This window comes from Falco punctatus (assembly GCF_963210335.1).
Source record: "Falco punctatus genome assembly, chromosome: 2".
Classification (NCBI taxonomy): domain Eukaryota; kingdom Metazoa; phylum Chordata; class Aves; order Falconiformes; family Falconidae; genus Falco; species Falco punctatus.
In genome coordinates this window covers 27,827,402-27,850,676 of record NC_137581.1, presented here as the reverse complement: position 1 = coordinate 27,850,676, position 23,275 = coordinate 27,827,402, and the positions used below count along the sequence as shown (strand labels likewise).

Sequence of the window (23,275 nt, the reverse complement as noted above, 5' to 3'; positions counted from 1 at the left end):
GATATAGTGAGGCTTTGTTTCTAGCACAAATTTTAATCCTAAAACATTTCACAGCTGGGTTTAGAGTTAGTCAGCACAATTTCAAAATATTCTGTGCATATAGTGGTCTAGTTACTCAGGTATTCCAGAGACACAGTATGTTATGTAATATCTTCATGTAAAGTGCCTTAAAGAGTAAGGTTCATCCTTGCACGGCTTGATATTATTAAGTTTTTCCTCTTTTATTGTAAGTGCTGTACCTAAGTTCCTTATCTGGATTAGTAGAGCATGGATTAGTAGATCAGAATACTGATCAATGTTCTGTCACTTCCTAAAGCAGTAGTATTTTTCAGTGCTATCAGTTGAGTCAGAGGAATCACCAAATGTCTCGCAAAGCCAGGTGTGATGGTTTGTTTTCCTTTCAAAAGTACAAACCAATCCACAGGTTATATAGAGAAAGGATATTGTAATACTTCTCCAAACTGATCAAAGTATTTGTTTTGCTTTACCAAGTCCATTATGTGTTCTTCCTCAAGTCAGAGAAGGTTCCTCCAAATGGAATAAATTGTGTTAGATATGTTATGTTTTAAATACACTCAGTTAGGATTATTGGGATGACAGGCAAGAGCAGAACAATGTTGAAGATCAGTTCTTCCCTTTGTCTCGAGCTTCTTTCCCAGTCCCTAATTCTCCTCACCAACTTCAACAAAGAGACAAAAATAATTCCTCCAGGATATGAATTTGAGCCCCATGAGTCTGAATATTTGGATGACTCAGGTACAATGTATCACATGGTGTTTATTGGCTTCTGGTTATAATGAGTGTCTGATAGGTGATTACATTCCTATTTTCAGGGTAAGTTATTTTGTCTTTATCTCTTCTCTAAAGTATTTTTGTTGTGTTCAGGTGTATGGACTCTGTGCAAACTATAATTCCACTTTTACTAAGTTTTGTACCGTAAATTGTTTATTTTCCTTCGTTCCTCTCATACTGGTCTAGTGTACTGGACCTCTTTTTTTCCGTAGACTCTTGTTCCTGCAGAGGAACTCAAAGCAAATGGAGGCATCCTTACTGTTGCTGGCTACTCTTAGCTCTTACAGCTCTCATGGTGTGCCCATGTAAATCTGTCATACGCACATATTTACATGTGACAGCACAGTATCAGTCGTTACATAACACTATCTAGCAGTAGATAATACAAAAAATAAATGTTTTATTTTTGTAAACACCATGAACCCCTGAACTGTTATCTTTGATGTATATATCATCTTCCAGGAGTGTACTGTATCAGCAATCAATCTCTACTTTCTAACTGCATGTAAACATATTTCTAGTTATGATAAAACTTAATTTATGGCTGATTGTTTTCAGGAAATGGTACAGGCAAAAGAGAAAGACTAGCTGAGGACAGTTAATTAGAAGAATAACAATGTGTGTTTAATGTGTCTCTTCTGAAAGAGACAAACTAAGCTTAGATCTAATTTTCCCCATTCAAGAATCACGAAAAGGTAAACACATGAGGTTCCAGCAAGTATTTTCCTTAGGGCTTATAGGAAAGCAATAAAAATAAGTCCTCAGACTTACCATAAAAACAAAGAAATAAAACCCTCTAAAATCATCCTCATGATATCATCATAAATCCTGTCTGTAAATTGCTGTACTCTTCTTCTACCATAAGCATCTTTATGTTGCCAAATTTGACTAATACAATTTAATTGCTGCTTTAACTCCCTATTAGGAAATGATCCATTTATTTAACTGTGCTTTCAAGAGAGCGGAGCTTTTAGCAATAACTTTCCAGTTGCAGTCATTCATTTTTTTCCAGGGGTCTTAAGGAACACTTTGTAGATATTAAAAAAACTGAATAATGTTTGTGCATTGTTGTAGGTTAACATGTTTGTGCATTGTGGGTTAACACAACATCTGCCTGACAGATGTGAAATAGACTGCCTATGAAACCCAAGTCATTCTGAGGTGGCAGCTGGAGGCAGGCAGGATGCCCTTTAGCATCCAGCACCAGATGACAATTTGTGAGCAGTGGAATGAAGCCCTAGATCTCCATGGCTGTAACAGGAATACAGCAACCCACCTTTCTTGTAGATGCCTGTTGAACATCTACGTTTAAGTCTGTTAATTTGGAGCTGAAGATATACAATACTTTTTTTCTTCTTGAATTCAACTTGCAATTTTGAAAAGCAGGAATGAAAAGCGAACTGGTAAAATACAGTACACTAACAGTAAGAATGTGATACCTCTGTTTCAGGGGTACAAAACTGTGCAATGTATATGTACTTGATTTTACTTTGAGATTAAAAGAATATGATCCACAAACTGTGCAACCTCTAGCAGCCCACTGCAGACTAATACCATCTTGGAGGGAGAATTGGGAAACATCTTGAAAAGGATTGCAATTTGCTTAGCCCCTATATATGGATCTAGAGGGAGATTCTTTCTGATGTGTCTCCTTTGCTGTCTCCTGCCTGCCTCAAGCTCTGTTGATATGCTCTGAAAAACAAAGGAAACAGTAAAAGCTTTTGTGCTTACCTTTCAATACACTGCATAAGGAGACTGAAACCTATGGATTACTACGTTCCTCACAGCATTTAGTGAAATTTTTGATGAATCAAAACTTCACAATAATAAAAATACATATTATCTTTTCTAAACTAGGATCTCAATAGAGGTATTTTGGTTTTTAATGCCTGAAGGAAATGGAGCAAAAGGCAGTGGGTTACTGTAACTTGCATTGTCAGTTGAGGGAATGGCAAGAAACTTGAGTTGACTAGTATGTTGTTCAATATCTAATTGAACAGCTGAAGAAAATATTTATTGTGTACTTTGTTCTTTGAAGTCAAATTTTTCTCTTCCCTCTTTTGTCAGGTAGAAGATAGAGCCAGGAGAAAATAATCTTGTTAGAGGGAGTTATTTTTGCAAAGTCTTTGAACAAAGTATGAAGAGTAAAAGCAGAAACATTAGATGCTTTATTATATGTAAGCCTTTAGAGTTGTTTTATAGTTCTAGTGTTTCAGTATTAGTTCTAGTTTAGAAATAAGTAGTTCAGAATCACAACCATGATTACTATCTACCAGTCCTTGGGAATTTATCTCATATGGATTTTGTTTGTCCTTTTAGGTTCTCAATTCTAATTTATACGATAGTAAGTGCTGGTTGGAAAAGTATTTTATAGGAATGTTTTTTTTCTGATAGCTTATGAGATTGAATCAAAATCTTAATACAAGAGCTCACTGCTGAATTGTGCCTGCCACACATAAGTCAGAGTATTTCAACAGTACTAGGAAGACGTAAATACTGGTAACTATTCCAACACTAACATGTTCTTTCTGCCTAGGCTAAAGAAACAGATAAGAAGGGCTGTATTTAGTTGTCCACACACAAGCATCAATGACATCTGGATTGTGTAGGATATCAGAGACGTTTGTATGGAGGTACCACATGTGCCACTGGCCTTGTGAAAGACCCAAGCCATGGTGGAGTGCAGATGAGATAACTAGTTCATCTCAAAGAAGTCTAGGTACCTTAGATGGGCAACTAAACCAATCTCCAAATGACAAAACCACTACCACAGTCAAGCTTAAAAGGTGTAGTGCCCTGTAGTCTACTGGGCAGCAGCAACTGGGTATAAGCATGCTCGCAAACTGTCAGCAACATGAGGTAGTGGCACTTAATGAAGAAATTAAGGAGGAAGTGGAGCTACACATTTGGTGCAAACTACATTGTATTGTATCACCTCATGCTTGCCACAGTTTTAGGGAATACATATGAGCAAACGGTGTGCTGGCAGATATGCTTTGACTTGGTAAGTTGCAACCACTTGGTTTTATGTTTTGGTTTCCACATTTTGCTGGTGATCTTACAAGTTCTATTGATAGAGGCCATTTGTACTTGTTTCAGCATCAGGTTTTTACTATGAGTTTTAAATGCTTATATATTGCAAATATTATTTTGGCGCGGTGTACCCTCAAAACATATTATTAATTTAACCTTTCTTTTTATATTGCAGAGACAAAGCATTAGAATGGCATAAAATATGGCCCAGTTCTACTACAAAAGAAGTGTCAATGCTCCCTACAGAGATCGTATCCCTCTTCGTATTGTACGGGCAGAATCTGAACTGTCTAATGCAGAGAAAGCCTATCTGAACGCCGTGGAGAAAGGAGATTATGCCAGTGTAAAGAAAGCTTTGGAGGAAGCAGAAATTTATTTCAAGATCAATATTAATTGCATTGATCCCCTTGGAAGAACTGCACTCCTTATTGCAATTGAAAATGAGAACCTTGAGCTCATTGAGCTGCTCTTAAGTTTTAATGTTTATGTGGGAGACGCTCTGTTACATGCCATACGGAAGGAGGTAGTTGGTGCTGTGGAGCTGCTGTTAAATCACAAGAAGCCCAGTGGGGAGAAACAGGTATGTGCAGAATTTTCTCTAGGTCTGTAATCTACTCTAACGAAAAGAGAATAATTGTGCAAAGGGAGTAAGCAAAAAGAAAACCAAACCTAACCATCATCCTTGCACACAAGTATTTTAAATCAGAAAATTAATGACTGATACTGTGTGCATTTACTCATACCATAAGGTGCCTCTAGAGCCTTTACCCCAAGTCTCCCAGCCTTTCCTCATAGGAGAGCTGTTCCAGCCCTCTGACCATTTTTGTAGCCCTCTTCTGGACCCATTTCAACAGGTCCATGTCTGTCTTGTGCTGGGGCCCCCAGATCTGGAAGCAGTACTGCAGGTGGGGTCTCACCAGAGCAGAGCAGCGAAGGAGACTCACCTGCCTCAACCTGCTGGCCATGTTTCTTGTTCAGCCCAGGATATGGTTGGCATTCTGGGCTGTGAGTGCACATTGCTTGCTTATGCCCAGTTTTTCATCCACCAGTATGTTCAAGTCCTTCTCAGCAGGACTGTGCTCAAGCCCTTCATCCCCCAGTCTGTATTGATATTGGGGATATCCCCAATGCAGGTGCAGGGCCTTTCACTGGGCCTTGTTGGTCTTCATGAGGTTCATGTGGTGCCCACCTCTCAAGACTCTCAAGGTCATCTCTTGTCATGGAATCAAATCTGCACAGATCCACAAGGCTTATCAGTTTAATGTAGTTAAGTCACATGAGATCTAGGTTCCAGTGAGAAAGGGCAAACATGTCCTGCATCCTTCCTACCTGCAGCCTGAATAAGGTTTTCCACTTAGAGCTGAGTGAATTGTTAACTGCCTTCTATATAAAGCCAGAATCGGGCTTACATTTAACTGATCATGCACAAAACTCCCTTCCTGGAAGACTGTGCAGTAAGAAAAGTCAAGCTTTTTCAAGCCAGAGCTTTGCACCCATTATAAACTCACTCAGAAGAATCTTGAAGTTGATAAACAGGTTTTGCTCGTGACACCTCTGACATGGTAACATTATTCCTGCAGATATTGTGGGAAATCTTTAATGATTCAAAGATCAGAATAATTCCAAAGAGAATATTAGTGGTAAGATGTGGTTCATTTAAATTAATTATTAAATTCCCTTAAAAGCCGATGAAGGTTTCAACCCCTCCGTGTGGAGGTCGCTGTCTCTTAACTCAGCAAGGCAGCACTGGGAGACATGACCCAATTGATCAGTCTTTCAGCCCTGTCTCCTCCAGTAGTCATCCATCCTATCAAGTACAGCTAGAAAGGTACAAACTCCTCTCCTGTTCTCCTTGTCTTCTCTCAAAGGAAAAAATCATTACATACAGTCTCATTCATGATAAATTCAATGCCTGCTCTGCTTCCCCTTGCACTGCATTGAGACATCTCTAGGAGGGAGCTAGACTCTTGCGTATCCTTCTCATTTTAAGAAAATACTGGGGACAGGATAACATAGCCCATAAATTCTGATATTCCTAGGATTCTTGCAGGAAGAAAAACCTTGAAAATAGTTACAACATTGTATTATATTTTCATCTATTTCAATTTTCATGTATTACAGGTACTGTATTAATGTATTTCAATGAATAGTATGTTGAGATGATTACAGCCCTTTCACAGATAATGCATGCGATATACTTTAATTACAGTATAATGCACTCACTATGGATAGAATTGCAGATAATAGGTAAAGAGTGTAATTTTTGCTGATAAAATAACATGAATTCTATGCTTTTTTTCTTATGGAAAGAAAGAAATACAGTAAGTCGGTCTTTGTACAAATGTGTGTCTGCTTTGTCTTCTAGACAGTAAAAGCAGAACTCCTTTGTAATGGCAACAGGTTTACATCACAGAAAGGGAAGAAAACTAGATTCACATTAGATTATTTCTCAACTGATAGTGCAGATGAGAATACAACTTACAGGAATTTCTCAATGCAGTGTACCAGGACCTGGAAGGATCAGTGCACAGCCCTGTGTCAAAACAGTTAAACCACCTGTGTCTCCATTCTCCAGCCTCGATAGTGGAAGTTGCCATGTGCAGAGTGGAGTTCATGTCAGTTGATGTTAGCCATCTAAGGCTGTGTCTCATCTCTGACCTGGCTGCCTGGGCTTCCCTTACCAATGGACGAAAGGGGAGATCCCTGGAAAGCAGCTCTTGCTGTCTTTGTCAGTTACTTAAGATGGCATAAAACACTTTTTGGACTAGCTGGAGAGAGAGTCTACAAACTTCCTTACACTAGTTTCCTACGTTTCAGGCTGTTGTTTAGACTTTCAGGACTACTTTTTGGTATGTGCCGCAGCTACTGTGATGGAAACGCTTGAATACAAAAACTTGTTTTAGGTGAGCTTCATGCTGTAGCAGACGAAAGATAGGTGTACTGTTTGGGTGCATTCTACAGTGTTAAATTAGCCACAAACTGCTTTGCTCCAAACTAGAGGTTAGCTCTCTGGGCCGGAGTTTAAGTGCATAGTTTCAGTGCTGGACTGCACTGCTGGCTGGTGAGAGTGCTGCTTCTCCTTCTCGTCCTTTGTTTCCCTGGTTGTACTTGCTGAGGGTCTTCCCATTACTATAAAGCATGACAAATAATCATGAATTATTTGAACAGAGACATCTTTTGTGTCTGTACCAGGCTATGCTTGCCCATTGCAAATGCTAATATTGCTTGCAAGCCAATGTTTTAAAAAAAATGTTCTCTAAACAAATAGATTATTTGCATGCTCATGGTGTTGTTTGCACTGGAGACCTCAACAACCATTAAGCATCTGTGGATGCCGTCTGTGTAGATAGTCATGTTGGTTCTTTTCTAGAAACAGGACATGCTGAAGTATGTATGAAGAATGTAAAAGTGGATTACATTTTTACAGTAATGCTGCAATGAAGCAGATAAAAGTGTGCATATTTAATATATTTATTTATTTAATAATCAAAAGTACCTGCTGGCTGAAAAATCATTACAGTAGGCTAAAGATATAAAATCTGGATGCTTAGAATTTTATACTAAAATTTACGTTTTCACTGTTTAGACAGAGATATGAGATATGTCTTTTTTCCCTGGAGAATCAAATTCTTCTTGAAACTATTTCAAATTACAACTTGACTTTTTGATTACTTTTATTTGTAAACATCTGACATATTGTTTAGATGATGATTCATTTTCAGACTCTGTACTTTTAATGACATGATATCTTTGCCTGTTTGGTTTTCCTTTGTTGTATAAAGCTAGTCATGTGTGGTAAAGTCGCGGCCCTTTGAAGTTAGTGGGAGTTTTGCCATTGATTCAGTGAGGTCAAGATTTCATCATTTTGCTGGGTTTTTTTTGCCCCTGATGGAGTTATTCACGGAGGAGACAGATGATAGTAAGAAAGATACATGTGCTAAATACTGCCAAGTTCAAGAAACAGTTTAGATTCCCAAATACTACATTACTGATGAAAGTTATGAACATTCAAATGAAGAAAAAACCCAATATGACTCATGATTTACAAGTCAATGAATTAGCTCTCACTATTTCTTTACAATCATGAGTTTACTATGTATGATGCATAGCTAATTTCACCTTCATACAATAATGTAATTGTATTTGTAAACCAAAATAATTTTTACACATAGGTTTTCCTACATAATTCAAGACCTCATTGACAATGTCAGAAAGCCAGAAAACGTATCTTCTTGTATCAGCAGAAAGGTACAATTCTTGAGGACTTCTGAAATGTATCTTTTGAAATAAGTGATTTTTCTCCAAAATTTAATTCTTTAAACAATTAAATGTCTAAATAGAAAAGGAGGAAAAATGTAAGATGTTAATTCTGACCAAGAATCAGTGCATTTACTTAAAATAATATATTTTTGCATTTTTTGAGAAGTTTTTCAATCAATATCTTCAAAATTAGGAGATGCCACTGAATCTTACTCTTTAACACTTCCTCCACAAAAAAACCCACCAAAACCCAAACAACAACAAGCAACAGTCAGATCTCATTAAAGGTATATCTAAAGTCTGTAGTCTACTAACCACTCAGCTGTTTGGCTCTAGCTAATACCTGTATGTTTTGTGCTTTGCATTTCAAAGTCCTTATCGGTTACAGTGGCCTTGAGCTGATTATCAGTATATGGATACATCTGGTGCCACCTGGTGACTACAGATGGGGCATGTACCTTTAACAGCTTTGAATTGTATCTGACCCCTGTTAGGCAGTTTGTGAGTGAGTATTTTGTGGTACACATTTATGGAACTCAGGAAAATCATGTTGTTTGCATTATATTTTCTACACTTCTTTAGCTGTAGCAGTTGCTAAAGTACACGTGAAAGAGAATAACACAAATTAAGGTGAATGAGTTGAGGAAACTTGTCCAAGTACTTTTAAATTACCAGTTCCTCAAAGCCATATGTCCTTATTTATCTGCCAAGTCACTTGTTGCTTACCCGGATGGATAGTTGAATGCCGAATTAAGAGGGGAAAAAAAGCTGTTCTTTAAAATTTGGTATCTGCAGAAAATGTTTTTATTGTGTTAAATTGCATGCAGCATCCACATATGGGATAGGGGATAGGTAGAATAAAAAAATGTGTAGAATACCTTTATTTAAATCGCAGTGTGCTCTACTGCTTGAGGAACCCAGGCATCGATCTCTGGCTGGGTGCTGACCACCTAGGTATGCATGTATACTCAGCAAAGACTGAAGCAGAGGTGTGGCTGTCTTCTAAGGATGCTACAAAGCACATAAATGAAGCTGAAGAGTCGGTTATTAAACTTGAATCTATGTATTTGCTAACAGTCTAGATTTAGGGCATGGGAACCCGACGGCAATGTTTGCAGGCATTGCCTGGCTAGCAAAAGCACACGGTGGTGCTTTTATGCCTTCCTGTTCACTGTTAGATGTCAGTCTCATGATACTGTGGGTATTTTTATAGGTGGATACCCTGGGGACAGCTTTCTGCAGATGTGTGAAAAAAATACCATGCTAATGGCAGACTAGCATTTACAGACATAAGGGAATTGGTAGAGGAGGGAGAACTTTAGGACAGGGAGGGAGCTGATTGTGCTGATACGTCCTTGGTTCACTCCTCTGGTGTGGAAGTCAATTAATGTGAAAACACTGTTGGGCACAAAGGGAGGGTCGTGGTAAGAAAGTGGAAGCTGGCCAACTCCAGCCCCTGCAGCTTTCTTCCAGTTAGTTTGGAACTGCAAAATTTTTAGTCATCAAGGCAGTTTGGGAGGTAAATCTCCTATATAGCAGATTACTCTGTGGGTGCTTTGGATGTACAGGAGAAAGGTCACACTTACCCAGTCTTTCCCAGAGCTGCCGGTGTCCTTAGTGAGACTTCTGTCCCTGTCTCCTGTCCACTGGCCAGACAGGTTTCTCTATTAACAGGAAGATCTTTCTGCCTGTAGTGCATCAGCTCCTTGTACATCACCTCTGCATTTCCAGGTTGTCCCAGCAAGGGACACAATATCTAAAATTTTCCATCTCTTGTTTGGTTAACATTAGCAGAACAGTCAACGTGTAACAGTCAGTGCATACTTTCAGATGCACTAGCTTAGGAAACCTTTGTAAGAATTGCTTCAATTAACTCTGGCTCTGCAAGAATGCTGTGAAATGTGCATTTCATTTCCTGAAGGTCTTTTGGATCAGCTTGACTCCTCTCTCCTTCTGTGTGCTGTGTTCTTACACTATGTGCAGAGAAAAGAAGAAATTGCTGGCATAATGCTGGAAGTAGGAAACTGAAAAGAGACTATATCCACCTCCTACAACTTTCATGGCCTTTTTGCTTTCCTGGGACAGCAGTAAAATCACATCGTAAACTGCTTTATGCAAAATTGCTGCCTTCTACTTACTGTGCTAAGAAATGTTATACATGTTGAATTTCTCCATCTCATACTTTCAACCTGTGTTTCTGCTGCTTGCTCACTCCCGCAGAATCAGTCATGGTTCCTACCAGTCAAAGTTGAACCAGGGAGCCAGGCATCAGCTTCTTCAATGTGCTGGCCTCTAAAAATGCAAGTCCGTGGTATAGACGTGTTTTCATTGGATTTCATGGATTTTCCTGGAAGTGTCCCAAAGGGCCAAAAGTATAAGTTCAATGTGTTATCTAAGTGTGGGGAGGAAAAAAAAATATTTATTCAAAGAGGCAAAACCTAAACCGCCAAAACTTAAAATTTACAGACAGGCATTTCTGAAGGACTGAAAGATACAGCATATTTCTTGGTGAAGAGTGTATTGCATACGGGTACCAGAGACAGGGTGTAAAAGTCTGGCATGTGGTTAGGAAGTGGTAGAAGATACTGATACCTGAATTAGCGTCTCAGCACCTTCCTGCGCTCTTATTGCCTTTCCAATGCTAGTAGTTAAGACAGAGGTGACCACAGCAGGGATTGTCAATGCCACCTGGTTACAGTGGACCTGGAAATGTTCATCTACCCTGAAGTAACATGTAGTCACTCTGAAAAATCCTCTTCCACTATCCCAATTCTTCCCATGGTCCCCATGCATTCTACAAACATGGTTAGCTACTGTTTGGGTTGCACTCAGAACTATGGATTCAAGTTTCTGATTTCACTACCACATTCTGAGTCTCCCTCAGGAAGAGCATAAGGATAGTTACCATTTTCTCTTCAGAGAGACCCTCTCAGACTGTGAGCAATCCTTCTTCATCACATTTAAGGACCTCTTCAGTAGTCTTTCTGGTCATGGTAGGCTTTACAACTGGGATATTCCTGAGCAGCTGGGTAAAAGGTATGGCATGTTCCAGCCTTTATCTCTGAGGGAAAGGACTGAAATGAAAGAGACAAAACTTTTGTGTAGAGGGTAAGGACAGCAAGCTGTGATTATATGCTTTTATTTTGCAAGGAAAATGGCATCTGGGAGAGATGGGTGAGGTGAGAAGTCATATGTAAGAAGATAGCAGCTCTGATACTTTGCAAACCAGATGTGAATCCAGGAATCTGAGGCAAACACAACCTAATTCTGGTGTATGCCACATGCACAGTGCCTGCCAGGGACATTTTAGCCATGTGTGAACAAGAGGATCCAGAATGTTTTGGAGTTCCTGGGTCCCAGGGTGTGTGGTGGAAGCATCTTCACCAAGGGAGGCACCAGGCCATCATCCCACATCTGGGTGCTGAAAGAGCTAGCAGAAAGCTACAGGGACATCTGACCAGCCCCCTGATCTGGACAATGGGCAGACCAGCACTGTGGAGTTTGCTCTGGCATTTATGTGATACGCAATGTGTTAGCAGCATTGTGAGCTCTTGGTCAGGAAGCGTTATCCAGGTGGACCAGTAGGAAAGCTTGCTATCCTGGGACTTTTTGAGAAGTGGGGAAAGAAGGGGCATTATTTTACTGTTACAGGATAAAGTAATATTTTATAAATCTTGATGCATTTAGCTGATTGATAATTATTTGGAGTGTGGGAAGGTATAAGAGGAGGTGTTGACAATACAAGTTGTCTTTCACTTGAAACTGCTGCATGTAGTTATCAGAATAAACAATGATTGATCTTATGTCAAAATATGTCTCTTTATTTTTAGCAGTGTTGCCATGTACTTTTGGAGAGAATAAAAGGGCGTAAGAGAACAGCCAGGAGGAGGGGAAGGTCCTGTGTGAGGATGTGTCAAGGATGTTGTACAGTATAGTTTCCAGACCACTGGGGCAGGCTGCTACGTGGATGTTCAGGCACTCACCTAAACTATCTGAAAGGGGTTACAGAAGCAAGGCCAGATAGCTTTGCAGGCAATGTGTCTTCAGTCTGGCAGTATTCCCAGAAATATAAGAATTCTAAAGGTGAAAAGTCAGGAACCAGCATGAAAGCAGTACAGAGCCTGAAGGGTCATCTTCCATTCCTGAAATGCTGGCAGTGTAGATTCTGCTCTTCTGACAGAGCTCCTATCTCCTAGGAAATTCCCCATATGTGCTTCATTACCCACTCTGTTCCTTTCATGTCTCTTAGTATCTTTGGACTTCTTGAAACTGCCCTTTGAGGAGTCCCAGGGTCCTCTGATGAAGCCAGTGCTCTTCTCAAGCTGCTCATAGCCGAGCTACAGTCTCAGGCTCCTTTTAGTATGTGCAGAGCTCTGGCCCATTATTTTCCTCCCAAGCCCTGTGGGATGGTACTGTTTTCCCAGCCCTGCACTGCTCCACAACCCAGTGGCATACATGGGGAAGTTGCTATGTCAGAGTTGTACCTTCCCCGGTAACAGTGTGGGTCATCACAGAGACAACCAGGGAATACATACAAGTTGTAGGTCCAGCACGCCTACACACCAGGCTTTAACTGCAAAGGTGTTGGACCTGTTTTTTTAAGATGTTATTTTGAATTTTCACCTATTTACTGAACTGGGACTTATATTGGTGAGGCAGGGGCAGGAAGAAGGAGAAAGTTTTTATGAGCACTGCATGATGCCTTGTGGTTTTTCTTATCTAAACCCTTTCTACAGTAACTTTGGAAAATATCACTTGCAATCACTTGTGTAATGTTCTTCATCTGTTGAGATTAAAGCATCATTAATGTTTTGAAAATGTCTCCCACAGAAGTTCATGAACTAAGTGCCTTTTTTGAGTGTTCTGATTAATGACAGTCTAGCTAGTAATGAGTATGGAGGAGGCAATGCAAAGCTATTTTGTCGGGCTTGAAGTACACAGTCTTGAAGTGCAATGTGAGGGCACAAAGTTGGTTCTTCCCACTCCTAGCTGCCTGAGTGGGTAGCTGAATATTTTTTTTTTCCCAGTGGCATGTGATTAGTTAGAATTTTCTGACAGGTTTTAACATATTGATAGACAGAAATGAATGGGACAAGCTGTGTAGGGAGATGTTTCAGTTTACTGATGAAATAGATGTAGTAGCCTATCCACATGTTCATTCTTTCATATAATCATGAAAAAAAAACCACACATGAAAAGCACATGAAAAAAACAGGTAGCTTTTAAGGAGAGGTGTACTGTAAAGGTGGAGATGAGTAATTGCATATGAGGTGGAGATACGGATTTACAAAAGTATTGTTCTTTGATTTTTTTAGAGGGATGCTGGCTGTTTTCAAGTTCAAAAAATGCTGTGCTTAGGTGTCATTACGTGTTGGCAATAAACTCAAGCTGTCTGTGTTTATATGCATCAGAGGTAGGGTGGATGGCTGTGTAGAAAAACCTGTCACAATTACTGAAGAAAGACTCCAGAAGCTGGTATGCTGGTGCCATCCAATAGGGCTGCTAGCAGGTTCGATACTGAGGTAGGCAATGTGTTCCACAATATGCACCCATCACCTCGTAATGAATGGTAAATCATAATATTCCAAAATTGAAGCAGTGGCAAAAGAAGTATGGCAAAATATGGAGAAAAGTGATAGTTTCTTGACCTGTAAAAAATGAACCATTTTTTTGTTGGCAACATAAAAAATAAAACAAACCCAAACAAAAAAAAAACAACTTACTAGCAGGATCCTTACAGATAAATCCTGGCAGGTGTATATTCTTGATGATGGCTTGCACATGCTGTGAATATAATCCTCCATTTTAGCAGGTTGCTGAAGTTCAGAAGATAATGATGATGACGAATACAGATTTAGTTCAAAGACTAGTGAACCAAACCTATACCTAAAGTTTAAGTGTTGCAGATTCAGAAAGATTAAGTGCTTTTCTGTCATTATTTGCTGGTTTTTTCATACTACTTGTTTTCAGCTCATGCTGGAAATGAAAACAGTTTTCTACCACAAGATGATGAGTGCAGATAAGCAACAAACATTTGAAAATCTAAAAGAAATAAAAATCTTTAGAAGCTTAATGCAAAAAATAGTTCTGTGGGAAAGTCAGATTTCTCCTCAAGAATTCTCCTCCACATTTTCCCTTCTTTTTATATTTGTTGAGTCTCACTTTACAGCACTCACCCAAGTTTGCAATCAGAATAAGGACAGCATACAATTGACAAAAGAAAATGCCAAAAATCTCTGCCTTCTACAGTTAGCAGTGCTCTACTGTCCTCTTTATAAGCCTTCCTGCCTGGAATAATTTTTGCCAGACCTACCTGCTTTTACTACCTGACAACTCAACAACTGCAAAGATAGTTTCAACTAAAGATTTTAACAGCCTTTCAGTGCTTGAAAACAGGTTAAGTATCAGCTCTGAGGCCAGTAGTATAGTACAAATCTGTTAAGACCAAGAGGTTCAACAAGTAGAAACTTTTTTGATTGAGGTAGTCTTGTCGTCTAAGGTCTAGAAATCCCCATAGAGTCAATTATCTTTACATTTGGCTGTGCAATGTAACTTATGAAGTTAACAAATTTATAAACATTAAAGCGGTAATATAAACAAACCAGTATCTTCTCTGCCTGGAGCAGCCTCTCAGGGGACAGTTAATGACTTTGCCCTTGATAAAACAGATTGAGAAGATCTGCACTATATATAAATAGAAGTATACAGTTGTATGTAAGGGGTGGAAGTCAGCTCCTGATTCAGGTATCTGAAGCTGAATGCGATGTAGCAGTAGAGCCAGGGGTCTATGCAGAGATGTCCCCTGCATCAGGGTAGCCATCTGCCCTCCACCTGTGCTGCAAAGGGGTGAGACCCTCCAGTAGGTCTTGTGTCATGTCTATGTAGAGCTCTGATTCTCCAGGGTATTTTAAATGGTTCTACATGCATGTGTCTAGATACCTGAATCACTCCTTTAGTGCTTGCCTATAAGTCAGGTATCTGAGCTCCCAGTAAGGTCAGTGAAGAGCTCGATGGTCTGCTGATGAAATGCAAGTGTCTACTGTAGGCTAAGAAAAACAGTTCTCTGGATGCTGCTGACTATATCAGCCAGGGAACCAGCTGGAAGGATCACCTGTAGTGGATAAGTGTAATGTGAGGCATCCTAGTATATCTGAGATGTGTATGGGCCTGGCAGTTATGACACAGGACCTGTACGAGACCTGTGCCTTTGTGGTGAACTGGATGGAGGTCATACAGGACACCTGGACGTATTTGAAATAGCACTAGACACCTACATGGGGGCAATTGAGATGAGCCTCAGATTTGCGCTCACTATCACAGGAGCTTAAAAATCTAATTCACATAACAAGTCTATAATTAGGTGTTTAAATCTAGGGATAAATGCTATCCTGTGGGTTCGGCTACAACATACCTCCTCTCTGACAGTGTCCAATGCAGAAACCCAGGAAAGACTTTAGGAACAAGACCACTGAAGTCCTATTGTTGAAAGAAACTATTTCAAAGGCACAGCACTTTCTGATGGACATAAACTTCCAGGTAAACTTCCAATGCTGCAAAATGGTCCACTGAAAAATATTTTCGGAGCCATTCCAGACTTCTTCCTTGTCCGTGAACCACTCTGATGAAATGGAGTCACCTGGAATTTGCCTGTGGAGATACCTCTTAAACAAGTTGTATTCAACGAAGAGTAGAACTCAAAAGACTTTTCAAAGTGAACATTAGTCTTTGAGAATCAAACATGCAATCATACCTAACGATCTTTAAAATTAATCGCTTTCCAAACATTCAGCCATTGGAAAACCATACGAAAATTCACAAAACAGAAACATGCCGCTATCAAGAAACTTGGTTATTTATGGCCCTCCATCATCAACTTTGCTTTTGTCATAGTCCATCCATTGTCAAACTGTCATCATTTGTCAACAGTCCTGGCTAACTGGGGAGGTCCCAGAAGGCTGGAGGTTAGCCCGTGTGATGCCCATCTACAAGAAAGGCAGGAAGGATGATCTGGAAAACGGTCAGGCCTGTCAGCCTGACCTTGGTGCCGGGGAAGTGAGTGCCATCATGTGGCATATGCAGGACAATCAGGCCCAGCTACCATGCGTTTATGAAAGGCAGGTCCTGCCTGACAAACGTGACCTCCTTCTGTGACAAGGTGACCTGCATGTAGTGGGTGAGGGGAAGGCTGTGGATGTTGTCTGCCTGGACCTTAGTAAAGCCTTTGACGCTGTCTGCCACAGCATTCTCCTGGGGAAACTGGATACTCGTGGCTTGGATGGGTGTACCCTGCGCTGGGTAAAAGCTGGCTGGACAGCCAAGCCCAGAGAGTGGTGGTGAATGGAGTTACGTCCCACTAGTGACCAGTTACAAATGGTTTTCCCCAGGGCTCAGTACTGGGGCCAGTTCTGTTTAATGTCTTTGTCATTGATCTGGACAAGAGGATTGAGTGCATCCTCAGTCAGTTTGCAGATGACACCAAGCTGGGAAAGAGTGTTGATGTGCTTGTGGGCACGAAGGCTCTGAAGATGGATCTGGACCTGCTGGACCAATGGACCAAGGCCAATTGTATGAGGTTCCACAAGGAGAAGTGCCAGGTCCTGCACTTGGGTCACAACAGCCCCACGCAGCGCTACAGGCTTGGGGCAGAGTGGCTGGGAAGCTGCCTGGTGGGAAAGGGCCTGGGGGTGTTGGTTGACAGACACTGGACAGGAGCCAGCAGTGTGCCCAGGTGGCCAAGAAGGCCAACAGCATCCTGGCTTGTATCAGGAACAGTGTGGTCAGCAGGACTAAGGAAGTGATCATCCCCCTGTATTGACACTGGTGAGGCTGCACCTCGAATCCTGTGTTCAGCTTTGGGCCCCTCGTTACCAGAAAGATGTAGAGGTGCTGGAGCGTGTCCAGAGAAGAGCATCGAAGTTGGTGAAGGGTCTGGAGCACAAGTCTGATGAGGAGTGGCTGAGGGAACTGGGGTTGTTTAGCCTGGAGAAGAGGAGGCTGAGGGGAGACCTCATTGCTCCCTAAAACCACCTGAAAGGAGGTTGTAGGCAAGTGAGGGTAGGTCTCTTCTCACAGATAACAAGCATTAGGATGAGAGGAAATGGCCTCAAGTTGTGCTGTGGGAGGTTTAGATTGGATATTAGGAAAAAAATTTCACCGAAAGGGTTGTTGGACATAGGAAGAGACTGCTCAGGGATGTGGTTGAATCACCATCCCTGGAAGTATTTTAAAAAAATGCGTAGATGTGGTGCCTCGGGACATGGTTTACTGGTGGACATGGGAGTGTTAGGTTTACAGTTGGGCTTAATGATCTTAAATGTCTTTTCCAACTTAAGTGATTCTATTCTAATATTCCTTCCTGTTAACATCCAGCTGAAACAGCCCAACAAATTCTAAAGTCACAATGAAGTGACTGATAGAGTCCATTAACATGATTGCAGAGGCTTACTTTTCCTAGGAGACTGCCAATTTAGCCTGTCAATTTACCAACTGTTTTCTGGATAGAGGATACATGTCACATACTGTGCTGACAGAAGTGTTCTAATTGTCCTTTAAGGCAGCGCCAGGATCTATTTCTTCCACGTCTTCACCCCAGAATGGCAGGAGGCAAAGTTATTTCCCCTTTTAATTCAGCTACTAAAATATTGCTGATGATTAGTAATAAAATATTAACAAAGTTTGCAGGCTTGTCACAATATGTGAGGCCTTCTGGCAGAAAAAAAGGAAACCTGAAATATCTACCCTCAGAGCCTTATATTTCATATTACATACTGCTGAGATGCAGCTGAATATGTGCATAAAATGCAAAGAATTCTGCCACCATTTTATGTGCTACCAACCAGCTTTATGACATCAACTGTAAGTACAAACAAGCTGGCTGACAAGATGGAATTTCTCTTCCCTGATCATTTAATCCTCTGTTACTACCATGCACTCAATTGAGTAAAAGTGTACTTACATAAGCTCAAAGAAAAACAATTTCCCTATCGTAAAGCACATTAGGAATACGTCTTTACCCATTTGATTACTAGGATGCATGTGTATGAGATAATGTACAGATCAAGATCCACAATCAGTGAGTAAACTCAAGATAAACACAACACTAAGGCTAACCTGAAACAAGGGGAAGTCACAGTATTGAAGAGTTTGCACCAATCCATTCCCCTTGGCACCAGTTTCAAAGGCTTCTTTCTAGAAATCTACCCTTAAATACCTCTAACTACCTATTCTGCCCCTGGTCTCTCACCACATAGGGCAGGTTATAATAATGCACGCCTCTCCCACTTCCTCTTTGATCTCTTTGCAGTGAAAATTCAAAAGGATTTTTTTTTTTTTATTATTTCTGACACTTTTCTATTTTTTCTGAAACCTCATAAGCAGTAGGATTGTTCAATTGATTCTTGCATGCAGGGAGGATCTTAAAGCATCTGTCATTAAGGAATTGAACACAGCTGAGAATATCATCAACCTGTAATAAAAATCAATTGCCAAACCTTTGCCTGTCAAAAAACCTTTCATTTTTCATTCCTAGCTTAGTTGCCTGAGCCTTGGTCTCCTCTTTTTACTTCAGAAAAAAGTTCTGTTTGTATCTATGAAACATAGAAAACTTATAGTATGATTAAAAACTAGAACTGCTGCTAAATAACAAACCACTGACTAACATACTAGGAATAATATACTTGTGAAACAGATTTCTATGTCATTTTTCTGCATCCTCTGCGGGTTTATAGAGTTTCTGTGTCCCTGCCATACTCTTTTGTATTCCTTCCTCATAATATTTTGAAAAAATATGGAACATTTTACTTAAAGTGTTTTGCAAATTTGCCTGATTCCTACTTTTTTCCTTAAGAATATAACCCTTTTAATTTTCTCAGACACAAAATTTACTTTCCAGCCTTGAAGCTATCTCAAATTACTTTGCAATGCTAAATAATTGCAATCAGCTGTAAAGAAGTTTAGCTAATTCCCACCCTTCCCTCTGAGACACTCCTATCTCCTAAACAGTTTATTGATACCTAGAGAGGCTACCAATCTGTTATTGTTCTTGCTGCAAAAGCTCTTCTTCAAGAACAGTCTTTGTTAGCCAGTGGGACATCTTTTCTTGTTTCTACATTCATGAAGCTCAGGACAAAACAAAGGATCCATCTCAGATTCTAAGAACTCATTTTTTCTAACATTTCTCTCAAGACCTCACTGGATAAGCAAGCTAATTTTCTCCTGCCTCCCCAGTTGAATATTGGAGCCATTTTGGGAGAAAGCAAAAAACAGGGATAAGCAAGAGCTCTTCCACATTTTCCTGATCAGACTGAAAACATGGGGTGTCAGGAAATGGAAGGTCAGACATAAACTTCACTAAAATTATTTTGCCTTTATGAAACATTCTGTGTTTGAGAAAAGTATCTGTGCATGCATTTAAAACCATGACTTGGTGAAGGACCACACTAGGTCTACTTTAATCATTCAGGAAGTTTCAATATTGTCTTCACTCATCATGCAAACTTTGAGAAAGGCATATATGACCTTTATTATGATGCAACAGAAATAACTTGAGTTCCCCTTTAATCATTTCCATAATAAGATTATTTTGCTTTCTTAGTTGTCGTTTTTCCAAACCATTTCCAGTTTCTTCTTGCACTGTCCCTGAGTAAAAACAGTTTGCCTGTCATTTTTCATTATGAGCACTTGAGCAATGCCCCGAATTCTTCCTCGAAAAACTCCTCCACCTAGTTTCAAAAAGATACGTGCTGAGAGAGCAAGTATGAGTTTCAGAGCTGGAAATCAAAATATCCTGACAGCCTTTTATTGAGTATCTACTTTTAAGTCATTTCCCATCCTTGCTCACGCTACTGACATTGAAGGAAGGGTATATCCATCCACTAATAATGCTCATAGGAAAACATTAATTGAAAATGACCGCTCTTATGTAGGGGCTGTATTTTGGATTAGCTGCCAGAGATACAAGGAGGAGGATAAAAAAGAGAATTTAAGTGCTGAAGTCTTGTGTCATCAGTCACACCTAACAAATGCATGTCCCACATCTTTGAAATCAATTATTTTTTCCTCTGATTCTATCTGGAAATTGTCACCAATTCATTTTGCTGCATTTCCTCTCCATTCTTTATTCTCCTTTTTCAAGTAAAAAAAAAAAAAAAAATATCTATACTTTTACACACCAGGGAGTTTCCTGAAGAAAATAATCCAACACTCTACTTGTAAGCACCTAAAAGAAAACATGGACATGAATAGCAGCCTACCAGGATTTATCAAGAAGAAATCTTTTCATAACAGTATAGTTTTCTTTCATCACCAGATAGCAAGCTCTGTATGTTGGGGAAAAGCAGTACATATCATATATAGCTTGAGTTTTGTAAGATTTCATAAACTGTCACTCAAAACACAGTCTAAGAAAACCACTTGTAGAACAGTTGCCAGTAGTACCTGGTGACACAGGCTGAGTGACTCAAACGGAGGGGTGAAATGAGCAGTTCTGCAGGGGTCTCTCTCAATCAATATATTAATTCCTGGCATTTAGGATGAAATAGAGGTCATCTTAAATCTGTAGACATCACAAAGCTGGGGGGGATCACAAGGCTGTTGCAGGGCACAATTAGGGATGGTTTTGGCAAAAAAAGAAAAAATTATTTCTGTAATAAATAAAACAGTTCAGTAAGAAAATGTGTAAGGTTCTAAGTAGAGAAGAAGTAATCAAGTATATATTGGAATTTAAAATGATTAAGATAACAGTTCTGCGAGGGGGCTTAAAATAAGACTAACAGGAAAAGGCTGGACAATATAATATTACTGTGCAAAAGTCAACATCGTATTTGGTCACATCAGAATGGGCACAGATTATAAACTATACATGAATTTGTCCTCTGTTATACTCAGAAGTGGTAAGGAACATGCAGAAAGAATTAAGAAGGTTCAGAAAATTAGAAAGTCTTCCCCATAAGGAGAATCTGAAGGAATGAGTGTTTAGAAGAAAAAACTGAAACTATAGTAAAGAAATAACGTGTCTTCTGTATCCACGTTTTGTAGAGCAAGACATTATAGGCTCAAACTGGACAAAGGTAAAACAAAGTCAGAAACATTGTCAGGAAATGGTGCAACGTATTAACCCAGCACTGCAGGGCTTTAGGAATACATTGGTCAAATACCTGTGGGGTTTGATCTAGGTATAGATACCATACATTGGGTTCAAGGGAGCAAACAAGACCTTCTGACAAGTTCCTTCCTACTGCCCAGTGCTCCTATTGCTGAATTCTTCTTACACTGTTTGGCTCAAATGTTCTGCAGATGTGTTAAGTATATACTGTTGTTTGTATAATGTGGTTATGCATGTCATCCTCGTTGTTTCCAAAAGTGATGTTGGTTTCAGTGGGTTACTAAATGCTATTGTAATTCTTTTTCTTAATATGTGACATTAATGCCTTTTGTGCAATGTGGCTGGCACAGAGACTGGAAGTCATCAGTCCATGCTGCGACTATTGTGACACACAAATTGATTCAGCTGTAATAGGATGAGCATGAAAAAACATTAGAAAACTATAGGCTGACATCAGGTAGGTTAAGTGTAACTGAAAAAAAAAACAACCCAAAAATAAAAACAAAAACCCCAAAAACTTTGAGGTTTTGAAAACTCAATTTGTACTTGGAAAAAAATAGAATGAAAATAAGTCAACCTTGTAAATTTAACTGTGCAAAATTCCCATATACACAAAAAGGCAAGCACTGAAGCCTCCTTAAATGTGACAGGGATTTTGTATTAGCTGTGGCAACATCCCTGTTGCCAGTCATGTCCCAGCAAAGCTGAAAATAAATTTTCAGCAAAATAAATAGACATGATATTCTAACTGGGGGGAAGTTATCCTCTGCTAACAATAATGCATATTAGGACAATTAGTCCTGATCCTTGGAAATATTTTATCACACATGGTATATATACACTGAGAAGGGCTTGCAAGGAAGCAAAAATGGCAGCTCTCTACCCTGCCAATAGGAGACAGACAAAAGCAGCTCCTAAAGGTAACACAATCTGCATTAGCTGTTCATACCTTCTTCTTAAAAACCCTGGAAGAATGGCCAGAATGATGAATCCAGTACTTTTGAAAAATACGTGTCTTGTATCCCAGTAGTGCAAGTTAGGAAGCATGAGCTGTGGTTAGCTGTGGGTTAGTATTAGTATGAGAGCACAGCCCATCAAGTTTTGAGCTAGTTCAGCATACGGTTTGTGTCTGCTGAATAAATTTTTTGGGGGCTGTATGCTAAGGGGAGTGTTTACCTTACCCTACTTTAGCTATCTAAAATTAGATCTCTGTTTTGGGTTGCTTTTCAAAAATTCTCTCTCCTAGACACCTTTCTTGGCTGACTTGAAATATAATATCTTTGTAAGAAAATATTGGGGACATTTTTTAAAATTAAGGGTTAGAATTGTCATAAGAAAATATTATAATCACAATAAGCAAATCTGAAATAAAATATCCTTCTTATTGTTAAATTATAGACAAATTTTGGAGCAAAGTAAGGTTCCAAAATAAATAAAGTAATCCAGAATCTTCCATTAAAAATGTCCACTCAAAAAATATTTTATTTTTTAATTATTGATTTTTCCCAATATCTTCCTGGCATCAATTCATAACTGGATTTACATCCTGGGTTGATAAAACATGTGCCTAAAAAAGTGTATCCAACTGGGAAAAAAAGCAGAAAGAGTTGGTCTGCCTAGGCAACCTGGAGTTACTGGCAGAACTTTTAACAAAACCCATGTCCTGAGGTCCAGATAGGTTGTCCAGCTGTTATTGCCTTGAGTCAGATTTATGTTTTTTCTTCGTCCCCAGGAATCCTCCACTTTTCTCATTCATAACATCATTTGGAAGCTGACAAAAGATACTTCCATCTCAAAGCTGCAGCCCAAAGAAACCTTCCTGCCATAAAGTCTCAACTTGTGGTTAGGATTTCATTTTGGCTAGTCAGCCCTTTCATTTTGCTATGAACCACAACCTATAATTAGCACAAGAGTGAGGTTTTATGGGCTTATGCATCTGGCATTCAGAATTTTAATTGGAGGTCTCAATATGTTTTATATAAAAACCAATATTTTAATTTTTTAAGCACAATTTAAGACACAATATTTTATTTAAGACCCAACAGGGTGCGCATCACTTAACTTCAAAATATGTACTGCCCCGTTTTT

At 39.6% G+C, this 23,275-nt stretch overlaps 1 protein-coding gene across 1 annotated transcript in view; it reads left to right on the top strand.

The window, feature by feature from the left end:
- Positions 1-23,275, top strand: part of TRPC4 (transient receptor potential cation channel subfamily C member 4) — a 165,088-nt gene that overhangs the window by 56,640 nt on the left and 85,173 nt on the right. Inside the window, exon 2 of the mRNA XM_080377165.1 lies at positions 4,001-4,405. Within this exon, the coding sequence (XP_080233291.1) occupies positions 4,028-4,405 (378 nt within the window). The 5' untranslated portion in view covers positions 4,001-4,027. The remainder of the gene's footprint in view (positions 1-4,000; positions 4,406-23,275) is intronic.